General features: G+C 43.5%; 1 protein-coding gene and 1 non-coding gene across 3 annotated transcripts in view; both read right to left on the bottom strand.

Moving 5' to 3' along the window:
- Positions 1-2,680: 2,680 nt before the first annotated feature.
- Positions 2,681-2,754, bottom strand: trnar-ucu (transfer RNA arginine (anticodon UCU)). The gene has a single exon. It is a non-coding gene; the product is annotated as a tRNA-Arg (tRNA).
- Positions 2,755-12,053: 9,299 nt separating this feature from the next.
- Positions 12,054-23,089, bottom strand: part of il13ra1 (interleukin 13 receptor, alpha 1) — a 32,235-nt gene continuing 21,199 nt past the window's right edge. For both annotated transcript variants that reach the window (XM_054736408.2, XM_054736413.2), the window contains 4 exons: positions 17,590-17,710; positions 16,404-16,497; positions 12,520-12,595; positions 12,054-12,380 (listed from right to left, as the gene is read on the bottom strand). In XM_054736408.2, the coding sequence (XP_054592383.1) occupies positions 12,285-12,380; positions 12,520-12,595; positions 16,404-16,497; positions 17,590-17,710 (387 nt within the window). In that variant the 3' untranslated portion in view covers positions 12,054-12,284. The remainder of the gene's footprint in view (positions 12,381-12,519; positions 12,596-16,403; positions 16,498-17,589; positions 17,711-23,089) is intronic.

The raw sequence follows: 23,089 nt of genomic DNA on the forward strand, positions 1-23,089 counted from the left end.
GAAGAACATCAAAGGACTAAACATGTCATCAATGGGCCTCTTCTTGTCTGTGGGTTGGGTCAGGCCACAGCTCTTCATCGACATCACATGCAATATTTTCCCTCCTGAGGCTCAAACTGGGTTGCTCTCTAACCCCGGCTTTCCACGGGAGCCGTCAGCAGCACGTTACTGCAGCAGCACGTCATAGCTGCTGATAGGAACCGCTGTGGTCAACAGAACCTTTTCCACCGGAGCCGTCAGCAGCGCGAGTCGGCCGCGTCTCAGGAGCAGCATGTCGCGGCCGTTACGCGCCGGTTCTGTTTTCTACGCGCGACGCCTCTGAAACGGGTCAAGTTTGACATTTTTGGGGAAGGAAAGACAGGAAATTGGACGCGGAAACGGAGCGAAGCTCCCGAGATTTTCAGAATAAAGAACGTACTGCCTTCCGGTTGCTTTACTTTTAAAAAAAGTTACTAAATGTGCATCCCCGTGAGAAGTTATCACCTAGCTAGCGGTCTCCTTTGTTTTTCAGGTCCGTATTGGTGATTATAAAATGGACAGAACATAAAACACAAACCATGTTGTAGTTTTCTCCTGCTTGTTGTTGTGTTTACTGACGAAGTCACTCGTGTGACTTCGTGCTCGGTCGGTGACAGCCGCTCCCCTGCTGCTTCGCGTCTCGTGGGAAGGGCCAAGCAGTGGCATACGCGAGCAAGACGTGCTGCTGCAGTAACGTGCTGCTGACCGCTCCGGTGGAAACCCGGGGTGAGTCCTGCTTCCCTCGTTGTCAGCCCGTGGACAACAACATGGTCTATGATCGTTGCTCTGTATGCCGGTCTGGCCCAGTTCACGGTTGCACGGCTCCATTTTGTGCAGAACTCAGTGGCTAGGTTCCTGACCGGTACTAGATGCCGAGATCACATTACTCTAGTGCTGGATGCTCTGCACTGGCTCCCGGTGCAATATCGAGCTAAATTTAAGATCCTAACTCTTGTTTATAAGGCCCTCCAGGGCAGTGCCCCCTCTTACATTACTGCACTTTTGCACAAGTATGCTCCATCTCGGTCTCTTCGCTCAGCCGAGCAGGGACGTCTGGTGGTCCCCCGGTCGAAATAACGATCGAGGGGAAATCGTGCATTTTCTGTTTTGGCTCCAACTCTGTGGAATGAATTGCCATTGAGCATTAGGCAGGCACCGTCCCTTCAAGTCTTTAAGTCTCATCTAAAGACTCATTTTTATTTGATTGCTTTTCAGCGCTAGGGTTCTTTGAATTGCCCTGACATTATGGTTTTTAATACTTCTTCTTTTTGACCAGGATGCTTGATCTTATTTTGTCCACCGTTTGTTTTTAATTGATTAGTCTCATTCCGTTACCTCTCTGTATTTGTATTACTGCTTGCTTGTTATTTTATGATTTTATCTTGCTCTCATGCCCAGGTACTGGGAATGTTTTTATGATGATGCTGTTCAGCACCTTGGGCGTCTGATAACGTTGCGGATGGTGCTCTACAAATAAAATTGATTGATTGCTCAAATTTCATTGGATATTTCCACTCTTTGTCTTGCTCTTCCTCTTCATCCTCCTCTTTCTCTTTCTTGCCCTCCTCCTCATCCCCCACCTCGCATATGCACCCATCCTCGTCCTCTCACATGAATTCTTCTATCCGTTGTCACACTTTCTCATTCCCACCTTCAATAACCTGTTTGCTCTCTGAACTTGCTTTTGTTGGTTTTCACATCATTTGAAACAAGTGAAATCTATTTTGACTGATTGTGTTCAATCAATGTCATTTGTGCTCTTGCTATGGGTAAATGTGCCGCTGGTGTTTACCGTTATGGACGACGCGTACATTAGAGTGCAGAATGTGTTTAAGAATGAGAATGTGTTTAGAGTTCTGCTAAACCGTGTGAGATTGTTTAAGGTTTTGACAACAGGCTCAACAGTTAGCTTAATGAGTTCAAGAAACTGAAAACTTTCTTCAGTCAGGGATTTTAGTGTTTTAGCAACTGAGAAAAACTGTAATAGTTTTATTTTTGTTGTTGAGCGCCCCCTGATGTCTGAACTACTACACAAGAGAGAGATGCCCTGAGGAACCCCACAGGAACACCGTTCCAATTCTAAGAACAGGCTTAATTGTAATTTATTATTAACGTATTAACATAATATTGTATGAGGTTCATAAATAAAAAATGCTTAAAAACCCTAGATAAGAATACTTGGTGTGTTTTTTTTAATTAATTGCTAGACCTTTATTCCATAGATGGTTTGAACAATGCTGAATATTATCAAGTTGATTTTGTAAATAGCTGCTAATATTGAAGTAAATCAGAAGCATTTGAACCTTTTTAATTGCTTGTGGTGAAATATTCTAAAACCATTTTTATACAAATACAGAAGTAATCATAATTTGATCTCAGATCACATTGTCTCATAAAGAACCTAATTTTAAGAACCTGATTTGTTCCTCTCATTGTCCTTGTTTAGTCAACGCTTGATCAGTTCTCCAGAAGAAAACAAAACATCACCTGAAATAAAAAAATACTTTGAGAACCTACCTAAGAACAAATAATGAGATTGACTTTAGTACAACCAGCTTCTGAATGGTAACAACACAGTCTGTCCAAAACATCACAAATCACTATGTCCTTTTGTAAGGAGGCAAAACAACAGCACATCCGCTTAGTGGCATTCAGAGTGACTCATCTCTGCCGGGACTCGAACCCGGAGCCTCTGGATTAGAAGTCCAGCGCGCTATTCCATTGCGCCACAGAGACTGCGCCAGCACTGATTCGCTTACTCCATCTTTTAGACTCTGCTCATCCTATCTGCATCCCTGCAGCATCAGGACCACATTGTACAGACGTGCTCGCTATACTGCATTTGACCGATAGAGGGAGCTATCGCTACGTTGTTCGGATAGCAGAGCCATCGGGTTGGCGGGTGTGTTACTGGAAAGGGATGTTCTAAAGTAATTCTAATACAGCTCCTTTTAGTTCTAAAGCAGTCACACTTTATGTCCTATCATAAAAGATAAAGATAAAATAAGAAATAGAATAAGCAAAGAACGAATAAAAGTATAACATTTATAAAACAAATAAAACACGTTCCCATCACAAATCATATTGTTCCAAAGTTTTAAAAGGCCCAAAGAATACATTGTGTCCCTAATGAAATACTCAAAGACACAAGAATTTAAACATGAACATGTGGGAGCCTCCGAATGATTTAAATGCATCCTGATAAACCTTGAGCAGGGCCGTGCAGAGACCTTTGAAGGGGCGGGTACTCAAAGTAAAAAAAAAAAAAAGGGGCACACATAGATCAAATTTTTTAAACAGATTTACGATCCAACCAGTTTGAAAATTCAGAAAATGACATCCTTGGGTTCAAACAACAATATAAACTAGGAAAAATATGTAATTTAGTGTCATTACTTGAAAGCAATGTTAGTTCAGAAATAATTGTTTTAGTTTTTAAAGCTGACTTATATCTAGAGATGTTACAACCACATTTTTGTCCAAGTTGTTTGATTTTTGATTATCTTCCAATACTGAGTCCTGTTCCGATGCAATGCATTACAAAAGGAAGATAATGGAAGAACACACAAGTTGTCCTTGTGTCAGTATTTGTTATTTCACTCATTTAGCCTTAAAAGCCACTCATTCAGGAAGTACATCGAACAGTAATCAAGATTCTAAATAATTTGTCATTGCACAAGCGTACAACAACACTGACTTTGCGCTCACTAGACAGCTCATGTAAGAGGTGGTAAAATATGAGTCAAATAACATAAATAGAATAAATGCAACCCTGTGAAGTTATCCAGTGTGATCTGCAGCTATGGTAGCTGGGGTCTTTTCCTGTCTGTAGGAAATTCCTGATCCAATTCCATGATCTCATTCTGAACTTCACCCTAAACCTGAGAGCTCTGCTACCAACCCAACATCATCCTTTACACAATATCAGACTGAATGCCACCTTCTCTCCTTATGAGGGCACGCACGCACGCACGCACGCACGCACGCACACACGCACACACACACACACACACACACACACACACACACACACACACCTCTGAGATCACATCAGAACTTTAGCTATGTCTGCAACTTCTTTCAAACTCTGCTCAGGACGTTGTGGATCGGTGGGCAGAATACTTCGAAGACCTCCTCAATCCCACGTCTTCCAGTGAGGAAGCAGAGTCTGGGGACTTTGGGTTGGCCTCTCAAATCTCTGGTGCTGAGGTCACTGAGGTGGTTAAAAAGCTCCTCTGTGGCAAGGCTCCAGGGGTGGATGAGATCCGCCCGGAGTTCCTTAAGGATCTGGATGTCGTGGGGCTGCATTGGCTGACGCGGCTCTGCAGTATTGCGTGGACATCGGGGCAGTTCCACTGGACTGGCAGACCTGGGTGATGGTCTCCTTATTTAAAAAGGGGGACGGCAGGGTGTGTTCCAGCTACAGGGGGATCACACTCCTGAGCCTTCCTGGTAAGGTCTATTCAGGGGTTCTGGAGAGGAGGGTCCATCGGATTGTTGAACCTCAGATTCAGGAGGAGCTACGTGGTTTTGGTCCTGGCCGTGGAACACTGGACCAGCTCTATACCCTTAGGGGGATCCTGGAGGGTGCGTGGGAATTTGCCCAACCAGTCTACATGTGTTTTGTGGATTTGACCGCGTCCCTCGGGGGGCCGTGTGGGGGGTACTCCGGGAGTATGGGGTACCAGGCCCTCTGATATGGGCTGTTAGGTCCCGGTATGACCGATGTCAGAGCATGGTCCGCATCGCCGGCAGTAAGTCGGGCTCGTTCCCAGTGAGAGTTGGACTCCGCCAAGGCTGCCCTTTGTCACCGATTCTGTTCATGACCTTTATAGACAGGATTTCTAGGCACAGCCATGGTGTGGAGGGCATCAGGTCTCTGCTTTTTGCAGATGATGTGGTCCCGTTGGCTTCATCAGAACGTGATCATCAGCTTTCTCTGGAGCGGTTCGCAGCCGAGTGTGAAGCAGCTAGGATGAGAATCAGCTCCTCCAAATCTGAGACCATGGTCTTGATTCAGAAAAGGGTAGAATGCCTTCTCCGGGTCAGGGATGAGGTCCTGCCCCAAGTGGAGGAGTTTAAATATCTCGGGGTCTTGTTCAATTGTGTGATGTATGAGCATCAATTTATGAACTATAGGCCAATTTCATTGCTTCCACAATTTTCCAAGATTCTTGAAAAATTGTTTAATAACTGACTCGAAATATTTTTGAATAAATACAAGATAATATCAGACTGTCAGTATGGATTTAGACCGAATAGTTCAACATCACTAGCTCTGGTGCATTCTGTGGAAGAAATTACAACGTCAATTGATCAGAAGAAACATGTTCTAGGGATATTTATTGATTTAAAAAAGGCTTTTGATACGGTTAATCATAAAATGTTACTTGAAAAGGTAGAGAGGTATGGGGTTAGGGGTGTAGTGTTGAGCTGGTTGACAAGCTATGTACAAAAGAGGAGACAGTTTGTGAAATTTGGAGAATGTTCATCTTCATGGTTGGACATTGTTTGTGGAGTACCGCAGGGGTCTGTGTTGGGTCCAAAATTATTTTTATTATATATATTAATGATTTGAGTAATGTAACAAATACACTGACATTTGTTTTGTTTGCCGATGATACCACTATTTTCTGTGCAGGAGATAATATTAGCGACTTAGAAAGGATGGTCCAAATTGAAATGTGCGTCATTAAGGAGTGGTTTGTTGAAAATAGGCTTACATTAAATATAGCGAAAACAAAATGTATGCTGTTTGGTATGGCTAATAAAACTGAGGTTAAGCTGTAAATAGATGGATGTGAAATTGAGCAAGTAACAGAACATAAGTTCCTTGGAATAATAATTGATAATAAATTAAGTTGGAAACCACAAATTAAACATGTATATAATAAGGTTGCGAGAAGCATCTACATTATGAATAAAGCTCGGCAGTATTTGTATTATAAATCACTCCATGTCCATTATTATTCATTGATTTATCCCTATCTTATTTACTGTGTAGAGGTATGGGGTAACACTTATAAAACATCTATTGTACCCTTGTCTATCATACAGAAAAGAGCCCTGAGAGACGTTCACAATGTTAGATTTAGAGAACACACTAATCCGTTATTTATATATTCTGAAATACTAAAATTTAAAGATTTACTTCAACTATATACAGCGACGTTCACGTTTAATGTGCATAGGAAATTATTACCAAACACATTATTAATGCTATTTATAAAACCAGATAACCTATATAATTTCAGATACAATCTTAATTTTAGGCACACATATTTTAGAACAACATTAAAGTCATTTTGTATTTCTGTTACGGGTGTAAGAGTTTGGAATAAGCTCAGTGGGGTTCTAAAGCAAAGTCCCTCATTGCATAAGTCTAAAGAGAAGTATAAAAAAATTATACTAATTAAATACATGGAGGAGGAGGAAAAGTTGTAAGGGTGTTGCATTTGATTGTAATTGTCTATTGTTGGTGAACTGGGAGCTGTGAATATTGTGTTAATAGGCAACGTAAAAGCAGAGTTATACTAAACTAAATAACCTATTTTTAGACAATCTGATAACTTGTCAAAACATCAGTTTAGTATTACGTGAGAGGGAATGTGCTTGTGAACATAAAAACCCCACAAAAACATGAGATCCTTTTGCTGTTGGTGGACGTCTTACATGATCAGTTGATAAAAAGCATCATTATGTAGCTGAGAGAGAGGAAGGCCGCACGAGAAACGAGATGTGCGCAAAAAGGAGCCGCTTTGCGGGGAAAGGAGTGGCACGAACAGAGTAACAACAATTAGACAGATGTTGACGGTAAACTTCATATTTTGGAGCGATCCGGACAGATATATCGTCGCTGCAGTTTAGTAGGCTTTTATTTGGCTTATATAAAGGATGATGATAAGGATAAATGTCCACCAGGCAGTTCAGATAGTACGGCTGTTTTTTGAACCGGAAGCAGAGGAAGGGGACGGAGACTCACAGCCAGAGTCTGAGGCAAATAGCGAGGATGTTGATGACGATGTGGCAGATCCATCCTTCCTCCTAGAAGAGTTGGGTCATGATGAGGTAGAGGATGAGGGCAGAGATCCAGCTCCTCGGAGATCCAACATAAGGGGTGGGCGGCGCCGCGCAGCTGTCAGAGCCACTCCCCATTCCAAAATGCATGTACATTATTGCCTAATGAATAAAATAAGTATAAATTCAAAAAGTCCAGGTTGTGCTGAAAAGATTGATGCCACATACGGCAGTAGTAATGGTTTTTATTTTGGAAATACAAAGGAAAACTCTAAATTGGTCAAAAACGGCAAATTACACCCTGGACCTCAGAGGGCTAAGGAGAGCCCAGCCACATGGCAGAGAAAACCAATTTTGGCCGCTTGTATCTGTGATCTTATTTTTTGGCCACTATCAAAAGCTCGAGACCATACGTGTGGGAATGTACATAGATCGACTGGTAAATCGAGAGATTTGCCTTCTGGCTCGACTCTCTCTTCATCAGGACAGACCAGTACAACGCCCGCATCGCTGCAGACGCAGCACCGATTCGCCAGTCGAGCACCATGTCCATCTTTCCCTCACTCGTGAACAAGACCCAGAGATACTTAAACTCCTCCACTTGGAGCAGGACCTCATCCCTGACCCGGAGAAGGCATTCTTCCCTTTTTCAAACCAAGACCATGGTCGGGGATATTAAGCATTAAAAAACTATTCAATAAGGTTTTAACAACTGCTTAAGCATATGTAATGCATCACTAAGCAGACCCCCCCAGGTCTTCACTGTTAACAATGACAGCAACATTAATACAGGGACCCTTTTTGTAAAGTGTTACCAACCACAAACTCTGCCCCACGACTGAGATCTGTCTATGGGTCGTGGCCAGGCTATATATTCACTAGGGATGTGTAATGGTGAAATTCTGGCGATACAATACGTATTACGATACAGGGGAGACGATACAATATATCACGATATATTGCGATACATTCAGTCAGACGATATTGGCGATTTTTTTAGACTAAATTTATTATAGGAAATTCAATAAACAGTCCAAACTGATACTTAACATGTTTAACCATAACAGAGGGATTTACATTTCAATGGTAGAAACAAACCCATTACACACTGCTGCCAACTAGTGGCCGGCGTTTGAATTGCACCACAAGAAAAGAAAATACACAAATGTTTCCATGTAAATTCTTCCAAAAATTAGATACACGACTTTTGAATATCGATACATGTTTGCAAGAAAAAAATCACGATATATTGCGATATCAATATTTTCGATATACAGCTTTTGAATATCGATATAATATCGCTGGGGAAAATATCACAATATATTGCCATAATCGACATTTTCTTACATCCCTAATATTCACATGTATAGAATGGCTTGCCAGGCTAGTATGAAACCATTTTTGCTCACAGTCAAAGCTAAGTGAGAGCTTTCAGGTACATTCTAATCACATATCAAAAGTATATGTTCGCCTTTAAAATAATAATTTAAAAACATCTGCAAAAATTACCATCATGTATCAAATCTAAAATATGATAGACCTTTCTCTGTACAGTAAAAATGCATTTATAGAAAATAAATCTATGTGAGACTGTAACATTAAAGCAGAAATTATCACTCTGTCAAGCAAACGAGTCACCGTTCGTATCACAGCTTCTCTCAGCAGCACCAATCTTTACAGAACTTTAACCTCTGAAAACAACTTGACGCCGTTAAAAAACAACTACTCATCAGGTGCAGTAATACTATTTCATTCTAACAAAACACAACATGTGATCCTGTGTTTCTTAGCATTAATAAACTTTACTGTATGTAAATAATTCCCAGCCAGGTAAATGCACCAGATCTCACAACAGCAGCCTCATGAATCAGGAAAAAACCATCAGACTGGGAGGCGTCAGTATTTACACCAGGTGGTCTCAGAAAAGACAGGTGGACGACAAACCAAACGTTTCTGGGCGACGGTGGCACAGGAGTTAAGTGCTCGCCCCGTAATCGGAAGGTTGCAGGTTTGAGCCCCGCTCAGTCTGTCGCTGTCGTTGTGTCCTTGGGCAAGACACTTAACCCACCTTGCCTGCTGGTGGTGGTCGGAGGGACCGGTGGCGCCAGTGCTCGGCAGCCTAACCTCTGTCAGTGCGCCCCAGGGCAGCTGTGGCTACATCGTAGCTCATCACCACCAGTGTGTGAATGTGTGTGTGAATGGGTGAATGACTGATTGTGTTGTAAAGCGCCTTGGGGGGTTCCAGGACTCTAGAAGGCGCTATATCAAATTCAGGCCATTTACCATTTTTACCATTTACAAATGTCAAAATTCAGGACTATTACCAACGTCATTTAGCCCTTTTCGATATTTAAAACAAATAAAAAGATGCATGTTGGCAATGATCGTGCATCTTTAGGAGGCTGTGCTATGGGCCAGATGTGCTGGATTCCAGGCTTGGATCCATCTTTAAGCAAAATTGTAACCATCTGAGCTCTTCATCAGTTATGGGTCAAAAAGTACAAGACTGCTCAGAATCTTTAAATCACTGTAATTAGGGATGCACCGATACCGGTACCGGTAAAAGTTAACCGATACCAATGCAGTTGCCTGAAAGTGGCTTCACTGTAACTTGTCATTTCTATTAATGTGTGTAATTTTTTATCTACCTCACAGTATTTTCCTGTTGAAGGCAGAGGAGAAAATAAAACCTGCATTTCAATTCTTTACAATTTTTTGTGTGGAAGAAGAATCGGTATCGGTGAGCACTCAGATCCAAGTATCGGTTTGGAAAAAAGTGGTATTGTTGCATCCCTAACTGTAATGATTCAGTAAAACTCCATTATATTTGTGGAAAATCAAGAAACAGACCTTTAAGTGCCTAAAAAAATCCAGTTCAAGCACCAGAATATTTAGACGACACCAACTGACCATAGAGTTCTGACACATTTTATATTTTGCTCTAATGGTGTTTTTATTTTAATCATACTTTAAAACAAGCAGCAGGATATCAGCAGTTGATCTGTTGTGTTTTGTGCAGAAACTAAAGATTATTTCAAATTTGCAACGAAATAAGCACAGCAGGTGTACAGTATGTACATGTCTGCACGTTTCTAGTTGCTAAAACCTGAGATTATTTTATTTTATTATTTGTTGTTTATTTTTCAGTTTTCCCTCTGAGGCGTTGGCACCTTGTTGTGGTCTGGGGGTTTACATGCCTCAGTGACTAAGAGCTGCACCTGCAGAAGCTCAGCCTGCAGGTGGGACACCATCGCAGGACAGGTCTTAGGGTCATAATATGGAATAATAATACATTTTATTCATAAAGTGCTGTTACAGACACTCAAAGACCGTGTAAAAAAGTCTAGATAAAACAGGCAGATTCTGCAATAACAAAATTAGACTTTAAAACTTTGAATGTGATGCGCTGAGTGAGAGGAAGCCAGTGGAGGCCTTGAAGAGACTTATGGGCCATTCCCATCTGTACCGGGTCGGCCCGGGCCGGGTAGCCCCAGTCGGCCCCAGCCTGGCCCGGTTGATTCCACACATCCTTGTCTTAAGCCCATGTGGGCTGATTCTACCCACCAATCAGAGGCTTGCTCTAATGGAAGGTGTGAATTTGCTGTCAGCAGTGGGTGTGTTGGCCCTGGTCGGCCTGAAGCAGACCCCCTCGAGAAGAGGGCTGAGAATGAGCCTTGGTTGGCCCGGGAAAATTCCAGGCCACCCAGATATGTAAACAACCTACGCTACCCGGCCCGGGCCGACCCGGTACAGATGGGAATGGGGCTAAATATAATGTGGTCAAAACAATTGGTTAGGAGATGGGAAGTTCGCTGAGGGTTTTAGGTGGGGTACCATATAAGATGCTACTATGGTAGTTGATGTGTGATGCGATGAATGCATGAATAAAGGTCTGCAGTGCAATCACGTGACAAAAATATCCAGAGCGCCTCCACCACCAACACACGCCTTTTCCTCCTCCGTCACTACAATGTGCCCCCTTCACATTTCTGTTAGTCCCCTCAAATATGCCTGTCTAGAACCAGCCTTGGTGTGATTGTAAGGTTATAATCTGGAATAAAAATTATTTGGTGTCTCCGCTTTAAGCCTGTCCTGAAATGATGGCCTTCACCCATCCTCAGCTTTCCTTCCTTGCACCGCGCTGTAAATTCACAGACTCACGTAAATGTCGAGATGAATCGTAAGCCTGGGACTTTGGCCGAGATTCATTCATTGGCACAAAGATGGATGCCATCAAGGAGAGAGTGGACGAATCAGCACGGATTGGGATAGATTAATGTCCATTATTGGGATTCTGAGAGGTTGAGGACCAAGGAACTGTAAGACAGAGAGGAAATTATCTCTGTCTGGCCCCAAAACAATTTCTAATTGGAATCTGGCGTCCTTGAGCCTGCAAGGCTCCAACGAAAACTTCCCCTCAGAAGATATGTGGAATGTGCCGTCGCTATGGTAACTCAACTCTGTCTCCTATCCCAGCCTAGGCGGGACTGCGGGAAGGCCGCTGAAACGTCCAGGGTCACTGCAACCCTCCAACCCTCAATGCTCCTCCCCCTATCCACACTGAGGTGACATGCGCTGCTTATCGTGGCTGCAGGAACTGAAGTGGGGATAGTCCCAACCCACCACCCCACCTAGTGGACACTTATGTTGTGTTGTCTGAAGTCTGTTGCATTTCTGTCTGAGGTGTGTTTTTGCAGAGCAAAGCTGCCCTCCTGGTGGAGGGTAACTCTGAAGTGCCTTTTTTTCCCTCCACCTGAACCAATCCTCATGTAACCCTCTGATTTCTATTAAGGTAGCGCGACTCAGGGTTGCGAATGACCACAGTCACCAATTCTTGTCATGTGTCTTGCCCATGTATGTCTGATCTCTGAATTGTGTGTACTGAAACTCTAATTTCCCTCTGGTATTAATAAAGTATCTTTGATTGATTGATTGATTGATTGATTCAGGCAGAAGATTGAGCAGCTGTGGAACAAGCCTACAGAACAGCTTCTGACCCTCAGACTGACTTCTGTGGTTTGCTACTTCAGTTTGATTTGATGTGTTTATTGAAGATTTATTAATTTAAGGTTGAATTTACTCATTTTCCTTTCATATCAAAAATATTACCAAACAGACTAAAAGTGAATTTGAGAACAGACGGCACTAGGCTTTACCGTACAACAGCAAACCTACAAGCCGGGTGTGTTGCTTGACAATATGGAAGCAGCTTCTTCTTTATGGAAGGGTGAGTCAACAGCGGAGATGTGCTAACAGTTTGTTCTGTTGGTCCGAGTGTCAGCAACCAGGGTGATTGTGCAGTTCGCTTCTTCCTCTGCTGGTACGTAGAGCTTACAGAGGGAGCTCTGAAGGAAGGAGGAAGCAACAGCAACACAGAAGGTTAATCTTAAAGGCAAACACAAACCATTCTGGTTATTGGGATTAAAATCTGCAACATTTGAACAAAAACCACACCACAAAAAATAAAGTGTTGAGAAACGTTACCTCATCTTTGTTTTCACAAATATCACTGAGGAGATCATGGGGGGACAAGACTTTGGGGAAAATCTTGTCCTGATTCCTGGACACCAATGATAAGAGGTAAACAGACTAACACACAGCTAGAGCATTTCTGAAGACACCAGTTCATCTACTGTCTGATATTCTAATGTCCACTTTGGCATGATAATCAGAGACAAAATGCCTACAGATCCACGTGCAACGAAGGCATATGAAGAAACAAAATATCTGAAGAAATGTTAAAGCTACTGCCAGTGGCCCATGGGTCACCATGGTAATCAAACAGCTGTGCCTTTTACTACCTGGCAGCAAACAAGTAAAAAAAAATCTTCAGAGAATAATTTAAGCCCTAAAGCGGGTGGAAGAGTCAAATACTGATGTTAGGATGGGCATTGTATTCTGAAAAGCTTACGGGAGAAAGAAGATTTTGTTCACAAAGGCTCTTAAAAAGCTAAACTGTTTCAATCATAGAACTGTAAACTGACTTTAAACTCAGACATCAGAATACCAGTTCAGTCATGTTAAATGCTCTTATTGTAGCTAGCGATGGGTACCGAATTCGGTACTTTTTAAGGTACCGACCGAATTCCACAGTACCGACCGAGCACCGATTCACGTCATTTCAAACGGTGCCTCGTTTCGGTACCCGTCCTTCATAACGAGAACTTGCCTAGACAGCTGCGCATGCGCAAGAGCGTTATGTCGTCGGTCGCTGCGAGCGAGTTGTAAACAGAGCAGCATGGTAGAAAGAACGCACGCTAAAGCTTGGGTCCACTTCACTAAATGTGATGGGTAACTGGGTGATGATGAAACCAGCGACAACGATCTAAGTGAGACATCCTCATCTTAATCTGCTCCGGTAGGTAAATAAAATGTTTAAGATAACGTTAGCTTGATTTGTTAGCTTCCGTTCCACTAATGGTGCGTTCGCTTTCTCCTCGGAACTCCGACTTTCCGACTAGAAGAACTTGAACGCGCTCTAAAGTTTGGCTTCACTTTACTAAATGCGACGGGTGAAGATGAAACCAGTGACAACGATCTAAGTGTGAGGCCTCATCGTTTTAATCTGCTCCAGCAGCTAAATAAACTGTTTAAGATAACGTTAGCTTGATACGTTAGCTTCCATTGCCGCCATTGTTATCAGCTAACGGTGCGTTCACTTTCTCCTCGGAAATTCTAGCTTCCCAGTAGGAAAAATCAAATGAAAAAGGACGGCAAAAGGAATGAAGATACACAGTAAATTTAGTTCACAGTAAAGATGTTTGCTTCAGTTTAATTATCAGCTTATAAAACTACAAGGACGATGTTAAAATACAAACCGTTGTGTGTTATTTATCGTGATATTTATCAAATATTGTTATATATTGAGAAAAATATATATTTAATTATAAAAGAGAATTAAAATATTAAACACTCAAAAGTATCGAAAATTGGTACCGTTAAGTACCGGTATCGATTCCTAGGTACCGGGAATTATTACCGAATCGATTCAGATGTCAAAGGTACCCGTCCCTACTTGTGTCTGAAACTGCAGGATATAAAACCAAACACGACTCGTTGTAAAGCTGAGAATAACTTCGTATCGTCACACTTCAGGGTTCAGTAGCAGAATGAGAACATTAGTACCGTGTTCTGTTACCCCTATTTCACACTGGAAGCATCAGCGGCGTGGAACGGCAGCAGAACGTTTCATTCGCAAGCTTCAGTGCGGTCTTGTACGCAGAATGGCTTCCTCGCTGTGCTCGTCTCTGGACTCGCGAGATCACAAGATCTCTCTAGACTTCAAAGGTCACGGTTTGTTTATGCCACCCGCCATTAAACCAAAAAGAAGGAAATCACGTTTGATGTTGCTGTTTGATGTCATACATGGTGTCGTTCCTCTCCACTTCCTGGATTAAAGCCATGAAAAACACACCGCTGCACTTCTCCAACGACACTGGGAGTAAATGAGCCGTTAGATCACGCGTAAGCTACATGTATATGAAACCGCAAAGGTAAAGTACTTTTATTTTGAAAATTAATGGGATTTTACACTCCAGCCGTGTGTGATTTCCTGTCGAGCCCTATGTTAACTGCGGAAATAAACTTGTCCCAGAAGCAGCTTGTGGCAATATTAGAGCCTGATCTTGTGTTTAGCATCGCGGCTGGTTTGAAACACCTGATTGACTGTAATGGATGCTATTTGAAGCAGCCAGGTCACAATGCCGTTCCGCGCCGCTGATGCTTCCAGTGTGAATCAGGGGCTAGACTGATCAGCTCCCTGGTCTAGCGTGAGAGACTGAGATGATTGGAACTTACAACCGTTTTTATCATGTTTTAGTATTTTATTGTGCTGCGTGCCGTATGATTGACAGCAGCTGTCCATAAGGCAATTTTCTGCAGGTCAAAATGGTTTTTATTCATCCATCCATCCATCCATCCATAAATCCATCCATACCTCCATCCATCCATCCATCCATCCATAAATCCATCCATAAATCCATCCATCCATCCATCCATCCATACATACATCCATAAATCCATCCATCCATCCATCCATCCATAAATCCATCCATCCATCCATCCATCCATAAATCCATCCATAAATCCATCCATACATCCATCCATAAATCCATCCATCCATAAATCCATCCATACCTCCATCCATCCATCCATCCATCCATCCATCCATAAATCCATCCATAAATCCATCCATCCATCCATCCATCCATACATACATCCATAAATCCATCCATCCATCCATCCATAAATCCATCCATCCATCCATCCATCCATAAATCCATCCATAAATCCATCCATACATCCATCCATAAATCCATCCATCCATAAATCCATCCAGCCATCCATCCATCCATACATACATCCATAAATCCATCCATCCATCCATCCATCCATAAATCCATCCATACATCCATCCATAAATCCATCCATCCATCCATCCATCCATAAATCCATCCATACATCCATCCATCCATCCATAAATCCATCCACCCATCCATCCATCCATAAATCCATCCATACATCCATCCATAAATCCATCCATACATCCATCCATAAATCCATCCATCCATCCATCCATAAATCCATCCATACATCCATCCATAAATCCATCCATACATCCATCCATCCATCCATAAATCCATCCACCCATCCATCCATCCATAAATCCATCCATACATCCATCCATAAATCCATCCATAAATCCATCCATACATCCATCCATCCATCCATCCATCCATAAATCCATCCATACATCCATCCATAAACCCATCCATCCATCCATCCATAAATCCATCCATCCATCCATCCATACATCCATCCATAAAAATCCATCCATACATCCATCCATAAATCCATCCATCCATCCATCCATAAATCCATCCATACATCCATCCATAAATCCATCCATACATCCATCCATCCATCCATCCATAAATCCATCCATACATCCATCCATAAAAATCCATCCATACATCCATCCATAAATCCATCCATCCATCCATCCATAAATCCATCCATACATCCATCCATAAATCCATCCATCCATCCATCCATCCATCCATAAATCCATCCACCCATCCATCCATCCATAAATCCATCCATACATCCATCCATAAACCCATCCATCCATCCATCCATAAATCCATCCATCCATCCATCCATACATCCATCCATAAATCCATCCATACATCCATCCATAAATCCATCCATACATCCATCCATAAATCCATCCATACATCCATCCATAAATCCATCCATCCATCCATCCATAAATCCATCCATCCATCCATAAATCCATCCATCCATCCATCCATCCATCCATCCATAAATCCATCCATACATCCATCCATCCAGGAGGCGGAACTTACTTCCAGCAGCAAACAAAAGCCACGACTGTCAGGAATGCAAACAGCAGAGGGACGGTAGTTGCTGCATAAACCAACAGACTGTCCTCATTAGCTTCTGAAAAGGACCAAACAGCAGCATCACCAGGGTTAGCGGAGTCCCAACAGAATGGCTAATCTAATGACAACAGGAGCTTTAAAGGGACTTTACGGACTTTTGATGCTCGCGATTGCCCCCTCAGGCCAAATGCGTAACGGCAGCTTCAATAGTAGGCTCGTGCACGAGGCGCACATGCTGTACGTGCACACTCCTTAACGAAAATAACAGCTGAGACAGTCTCGTGTGTGTGTGTGTGTGTGCGGGGCCCAGAGGACAGGAGAAAGCGCATCTAATTAATTAAATAATTTGGTTCTGTACCTTTCTCTTCAGCACAGCCGACAAAGGTTTATGATGGGTCAGTCCTCCTGCATGCTCAGATCATTCCCTTCCCTTGCTTGAAAAATTGTTCCAAAATGAAAGTTGAACCCACATCTTTTTTATCTGTGAATTCAATGCCGTTCGGCGAGTCTCAAATAAAAATTTGGGCATCTTACTGTAAAAAAATATACCATTAATGTAAAAAAGAAACTCTAAATGAACTATGTTCACATCCAGAATCAAACCCAGGTCTTCTGCATGAGAGTCCGACGTCTTACTAGGTGAGCTAAAGCGCCATTAACATTTGATGTATCTGTAACATTTATATCCTTGATGACAGCTGAAACAACATTCAAAGAACGGTTCAGAGTGAAAATGGCTGTTTTGTTGCTAATTTGCAGGAAATATCTAGAAGAAAGTTCTACAGAAAGTAGCTAAGGGTCCTCAGAAATGTAGCTAGCTTTGTCACTAGGCGTTAGGAACAGCGACAAAGTGGCACTGCCTCTCTCTCTGCTGCTAAAGCTACGGATAGCAAATGCTACGGGCGATGCCTGAGCGTGAACGCGCATGAAGCAGCCTGCTCGACCCGAGCATCTCTCTTTTTCTGTGATTTTACAGAAAAACAGGCAATCACAGTAAAAATGCCAGGGCTCATTCTACAGGACCAGGGCATTGCAGGAGAACGTATGAAGAAGACATTTATTATTTCTATACATGTTTTGGCTGTCACACTTCCATAATGCCCCTTTAAGATGGTTGTTAAAGGTTTTACAATTAGAAAACAGAACATACCAACACACGTTTCCCTCGCTGGTGTTTGTCCTTTATTACTCTCAGCATTAATCGATATGCAGTAACGACATTCAGGAACCCGGTTGATCAGAGCTGATAGTACATCTTTATATTTAATGCTCTGTGAAGACAGAACCACAGAAGAACCTTTGATCAGACCCAACAGCAGAGTTACATGAAAAACTCAAAAGTCTCATTAGTCATCACACACTGGAGAGCGGGGAGCTGCAGACACAGCTGCTCTCTGGAACTATTTGGTGGTTTAACCCCCCCAACCAACCCCTTAAAGCTGAGTGTCAAGCAGGGAGGCATTGGGTCCTATAGAGCTCCGGGAGTTGACATCACTTCTCCCGGCATGCAACAGCTCAAATCGAAACGGCGCCATCTTGGCAGGCAGAAGGCCGCAGCTGGGCTATTTGTTATTGTCAGAAAACTCAATCAAATGGGAAATATGGTAGATTCCTGTTGTGCCCCAGGATGCAGAACAGACGCGGACGACATAAGGAATGAGCCATCTACAGGATTCCCCAAGATCCGGAACGCCGCAAACGTTGGATCATTGTAATAACAGGGTATATACAGCAATCCTTAAGTAAAATTTACTACTTTTTAATACTTTTTTTTTACTACCTTCAGAATTTTTTTAAAACCATCACAACACTAAATTGCAAGTGTTAATCAGCGACCTATTTACACATATTTTAACATATATAACATACAAAAAGAATAGACTTAGAGACTCACTGATGTTGACAACGTATTTCACATATTTATTTTACTTAGAAAATAAGCCAGGCACTTCTGTTTAGCGGTTCAGACAGTTGACCACGAGGCCTGAAATGATGTGGAACGACCACTGAATATGACGTCATCATTATGTGACCGGATATGCTAAAGTAGGGCTGCTCGATTATGGCAAAAACAATAATCACGATTATTATGACTGAAATTGAGATCGATTATTTAAGACGATTTTTCAATTTATGTAGATTTGTTTATTTAGTCTTTTTTTTTTTTTTTTTTTTTTTTTAATTTAACGTGTCCTGTCTGGCTGTGAAGCAAGCAGAATTGATGTCTGAATGCTGGTAACAAGCCTTACAGTTTTACTCTCAGGTGGAGCATCAGATCATCTGCTTTTAATGTCTCAGGTGGAGCATCAAAGAGTCTGCTTTTAATGTCGCACCTGATATTTAAAACTTTATTGTTATTGTTTTTGAATGCTTTGTAATTTCGACCAGACACGGAGACAGAGGTGAAAGAGAAAGGAAAAGAGAAAAGGTGGGGAGAGAGGGGGTTAGGTGGGGGGGGGGATTCAACAAAAATAAACAATAATGAACAAGAGTCTGCTTCTAGACCTGCAAAATGAGACGAGAAAAAAGCAAAACATAACAAAAAAAATGGGACACAACACCAATATAACAAAATCAAGCTATCACTGCGTCAACTTGATGAAGAAATATATAATCAATCATTGTTTAACTAAACAGTCACACGATAATATACCACAGTGCATTGAGTGCCCACCATAGTCTTAAGACATGTGTTGAACGTGCCCAAGCCCATACTTATGAGAGCACCATGTGAGCACCTGTGTGTGTACACGCGCTTGTTTATGTAAGGTTTATCTATAGGAGCGTCCAATAGAGAGTGTGAGGGACCACAGATCTGCCCCCCAAAGACGCGTAGGAGACGGGGGGGAGCTCCAAGTCCCAGAGATCCAGGCGCTGCCCCAGAACACAGGAACCCCAAGGAGCCCGCAACCAGAAAGGCCCCCACCCCCCTCGAGAGGCACAGAGGATCGCCCCGGGGGGCCACAACCAGCAGCCGGCAGAGCCCCGGGAGATATCAGCGGCAAGTCCTCAGGCCTGCCCGCAGCCTCCCACCCCCTAGCCGGCCGAGTCCGGGACCCAGCGACCCGGGACCCAGGGGCGACCACCCCCGCCGGGGACCCAGCAGAGCCCAGGGACCCAGACCCCCCCAGGCCGCCACCGGGATTGATCAGGCAGATGCCAAAAATCTTAAACTCCCTGACCCGGGAGCCACGAACACTCAGGCAGACCAAGGCATCACACCCCCACCAGGTGTGACAGGGGGGAGGGGAGACGAAGATCTATATCATCAAAGGAGGTCCCAGGAGAAGGGAGGAGTCAAAGGCCCCACCTGACATATACAGTCATACACAAACACAGTCACACACTCCCTCCCTCATGCTCACACATGCACATACAACCAAAGACTTACAAAAATACACGCCGGACACCCATTCATGCTCCCCATACACACCCTATTCACTCTGGTCCCGGTAATGCCGCACATGGGGTACAACCACCACCGGTTACCAGAGTTTGACCCTTTCTGCTGGGGTGCTGATGAGCAGGCTCCCCCGCCCACCGCCGAGCACAGCAACCCACCACCCCAGACCCCAACCAGACGGCCAGATCTCCCTCCTAGTCTCCAGCCCCAGGCAGCCAAGCAACAACAGAGGTGTGCTAAGACCCCCTGGTCTCCCTCCACCTGCTCCAACATAGTGTTGTGTGTTAATGAGGTGTATTCTATTGCTGTGGTGAGCGGGCAGTGCGGGCATTTTCTGGCCTATGCCAGCTGATGCCACTGCACCACCCTACTTGCACCCACAGCCCTTGGTGTCTAAATGCAGTTTAAAATTCGAAGTGGGCACCGGCACTCGGGAGGAGGCTGAGAACTCCCCCTGCCAAGTGCCGTTGAATGTGCTCACTCCCAAGGCCCTAAGTGTATGTTTGCGTGGAATGTCGTCGGTGGAAGTGCATAAGGTGCAAATAAAATTGGGGGGCAGGAAGCCACAGGAATGCGGAAATGGGGTCCATACCCGCACTCCTCGACTTGTCCACCCCCCAAGGTCCTATGTGCATGTTTGTGTGATGATGTGAGGGAGCAGGAGGAGAGAAATAAACGGGGATGGGGAGGAATGGCTGGTAGGGCTTAGCCCTCCAGGGAGCCAGCTCCCCCACTGACCCCAATAGGCACCTCCGTTGTCATACCGCCGCCCAGGGCATGGAGACCCCAGCCCATCCTGCCAGGGCCCAAAGCAGCAGCATCACAGAGCCCCACAGAGCCCGAGGGAGCCGACCCAGCCCCACCCCAGCAGAATATCTATGCCCATCCCTGCATTTGCACAACTTCCAGAATATATAAGACATAAGACATCCAGGTAAGGTTGGGTCCTCCCCCTCCTGGACCTCCCCCTCCCCTGTGATGGGACAACAGAGGAGCCAGGGCCTGCCCTACGCCCCCGAACCCGGGCCAGGTACTTCTGTGTATTCCTGCCTTCTTCCCGGCAGCGTACATGTAGGGACCCGACCCCCAAGGCCCAGCCCAGATCCCCACACGGGGCCGGCCACCCCAACACCCCGAGCCCCCAGGCCCCCACCCAGACCCACCCAGGGGCAATGCAGCCGCCAGGCAGTAACCCATGGCCGCCGCCAAGACCTCCAAGGGGCCCCACTCACAACCGCCAGCAGTACACCCCCCGAGGCAACCCAAGCACCTCCAGAGGGGGGGAACAGCCCCCCAGTGCCAGACATCCCCAGTGAACCCATCCCCAGGGAACATCCAGATACTCCAAACTCAGACCCTCCACCCCCCCACCCACATCATCCCGCAGGACATCATCAACGGCCCCCCATCACTGCTATGTGATGGAACCGATCAAAGGAGCCCAGAGAGATTTATTTGAAGTGGAAGCAGAGGCTAAATCAAGTGCAATATGATCTAACAAAAGATTTCTATACTGGTTAATGCAGAGATTTTCTCTATTTTTCCAATTCAAGAGGATAGTTTTCTTAGCGATGCATATGGCAGTCAGAACCACGTGAACCAAAGATTTTTCAATCGGGACATCATCCAGGTTTCCCAGTAAACAAAGAGAGGGGGTGATTGGGATATGACATTTCAGAGACTTTGACAGGTCTTCACATACTCTACCCCAAAATTCCTGGACAGGTGGACAGGACCACAGTGCATGAACGTAATTGTCAGGAATGTTGTTTGTGCAGTGTGTACAGATGTCAGACGACACAAACCCCATCTTGAACATCCGATGACCTGTATAGTGTACTCTGTGTAGAACTTTGTACTGAATTAATTGTAAATTGGGGTGTCTGATCATTTTAAAAGTTTTTAAACAAGTTTGGGACCAGAAGTTCTGGTCAAAGCTGACTGATAGATCCACCTCCCATTTTTCAATAGGGATTGCTATTCTATCGTCTATTTTGGACAGTGTCTTATATACTTTAGACAGTAGTTTAGGGGGTTTGAGATTGCAGAAGTCTAAAACCCTTGGCGGGGTTTGTAATTCTATTTTATTGAGCTTAAATTTTTGTTTGACTACAGATTTGATTTGGTGGTATTCTAAAAAGCTATTCTTTTCTATTCCAAATTGGGAGACTATTCTATTAAATGGGATGAAGTCCAATCCTTCATATATGTTTTCCAGGTATAGGATTCCTTTATTTTTCCAGTCCAGAAGGTTCATCATTTTATTATTTTGCAAAATATCAGGATTATTCCAGATAGGTGTGCGTCTGCATGGTACTAGTGAAGACTCTGTCATTTTAAGATACTCCCACCATGCTGTCAGAGAAGTGCTGATACTAATACTTTTGAAGCCTTCATGTTTTCTTACGCTTGAGCTAATAAATGGTAAGTCTGAAAGCTCTATCGTATTGCAAATTGTCTGTTCTATGTCTAACCAGGACTCATCTAGTGGGTTATCTTGCAACCATCTTGGTATATATTGCAGCCTGTTGGCTAAAAAATAATAATAAAAGTTGGGTAGATCCAGTCCTCCTCTGTCTTTGCTCTTCTGAAGCGTTTTTAAGCTAATTCGTGGAGGTTTATCCTGCCAGAGGAATTTGGTAATTGAGGAGTCCAGAGATCTAAACCAGTCAGCTGGTGGTTTGTTTGGGATCATTGAAAATAAGTAATTTATTCTGGGTAAGACCATCATTTTAATTGTAGCAACTCTTCCCATCAGTGATATTGGTAAGGATTTCCATCTAGCAAGATCATCCTCCACTTTCTTTAAAAGTGGGATGTAGTTTAATTTGGTTAGATCTGCTAACTTGGGAGAGACATTAATTCCCAGGTATGTGATATTACCTGACTCCAGTTGAGTATTAAGTAAATTGACAAAAGAGAAATTAATTGGTAGAACTGTTGATTTTAACCAGTTTATAGAGTAATCTGAAACTTTTGAAAAAGAGTTTATCAGTTCTATTGAATGAGACAGAGACGATTGAGAATTCTGGAGGAAGAGTAAAACATCATCTGCATAAAGACTGATCTTATGTTCTATTTTATTACACTTTATCCCTTTAATACCTGTTGTTTGCCTAATTGCTGCTGCTAGTGGTTCGATAAAGATAGCAAACAGTGAGGGGGAGAGTGGGCATCCCTGCCTGGTCCCCCTCTGAAGACAGAAGCTAGCTGATATTTGGTCGTTCGTCCTAACACGTGCAATTGG

This window comes from Nothobranchius furzeri, chromosome 3 (genome assembly GCF_043380555.1).
Source record: "Nothobranchius furzeri strain GRZ-AD chromosome 3, NfurGRZ-RIMD1, whole genome shotgun sequence".
Taxonomy (NCBI): Eukaryota; Metazoa; Chordata; class Actinopteri; order Cyprinodontiformes; family Nothobranchiidae; genus Nothobranchius; species Nothobranchius furzeri.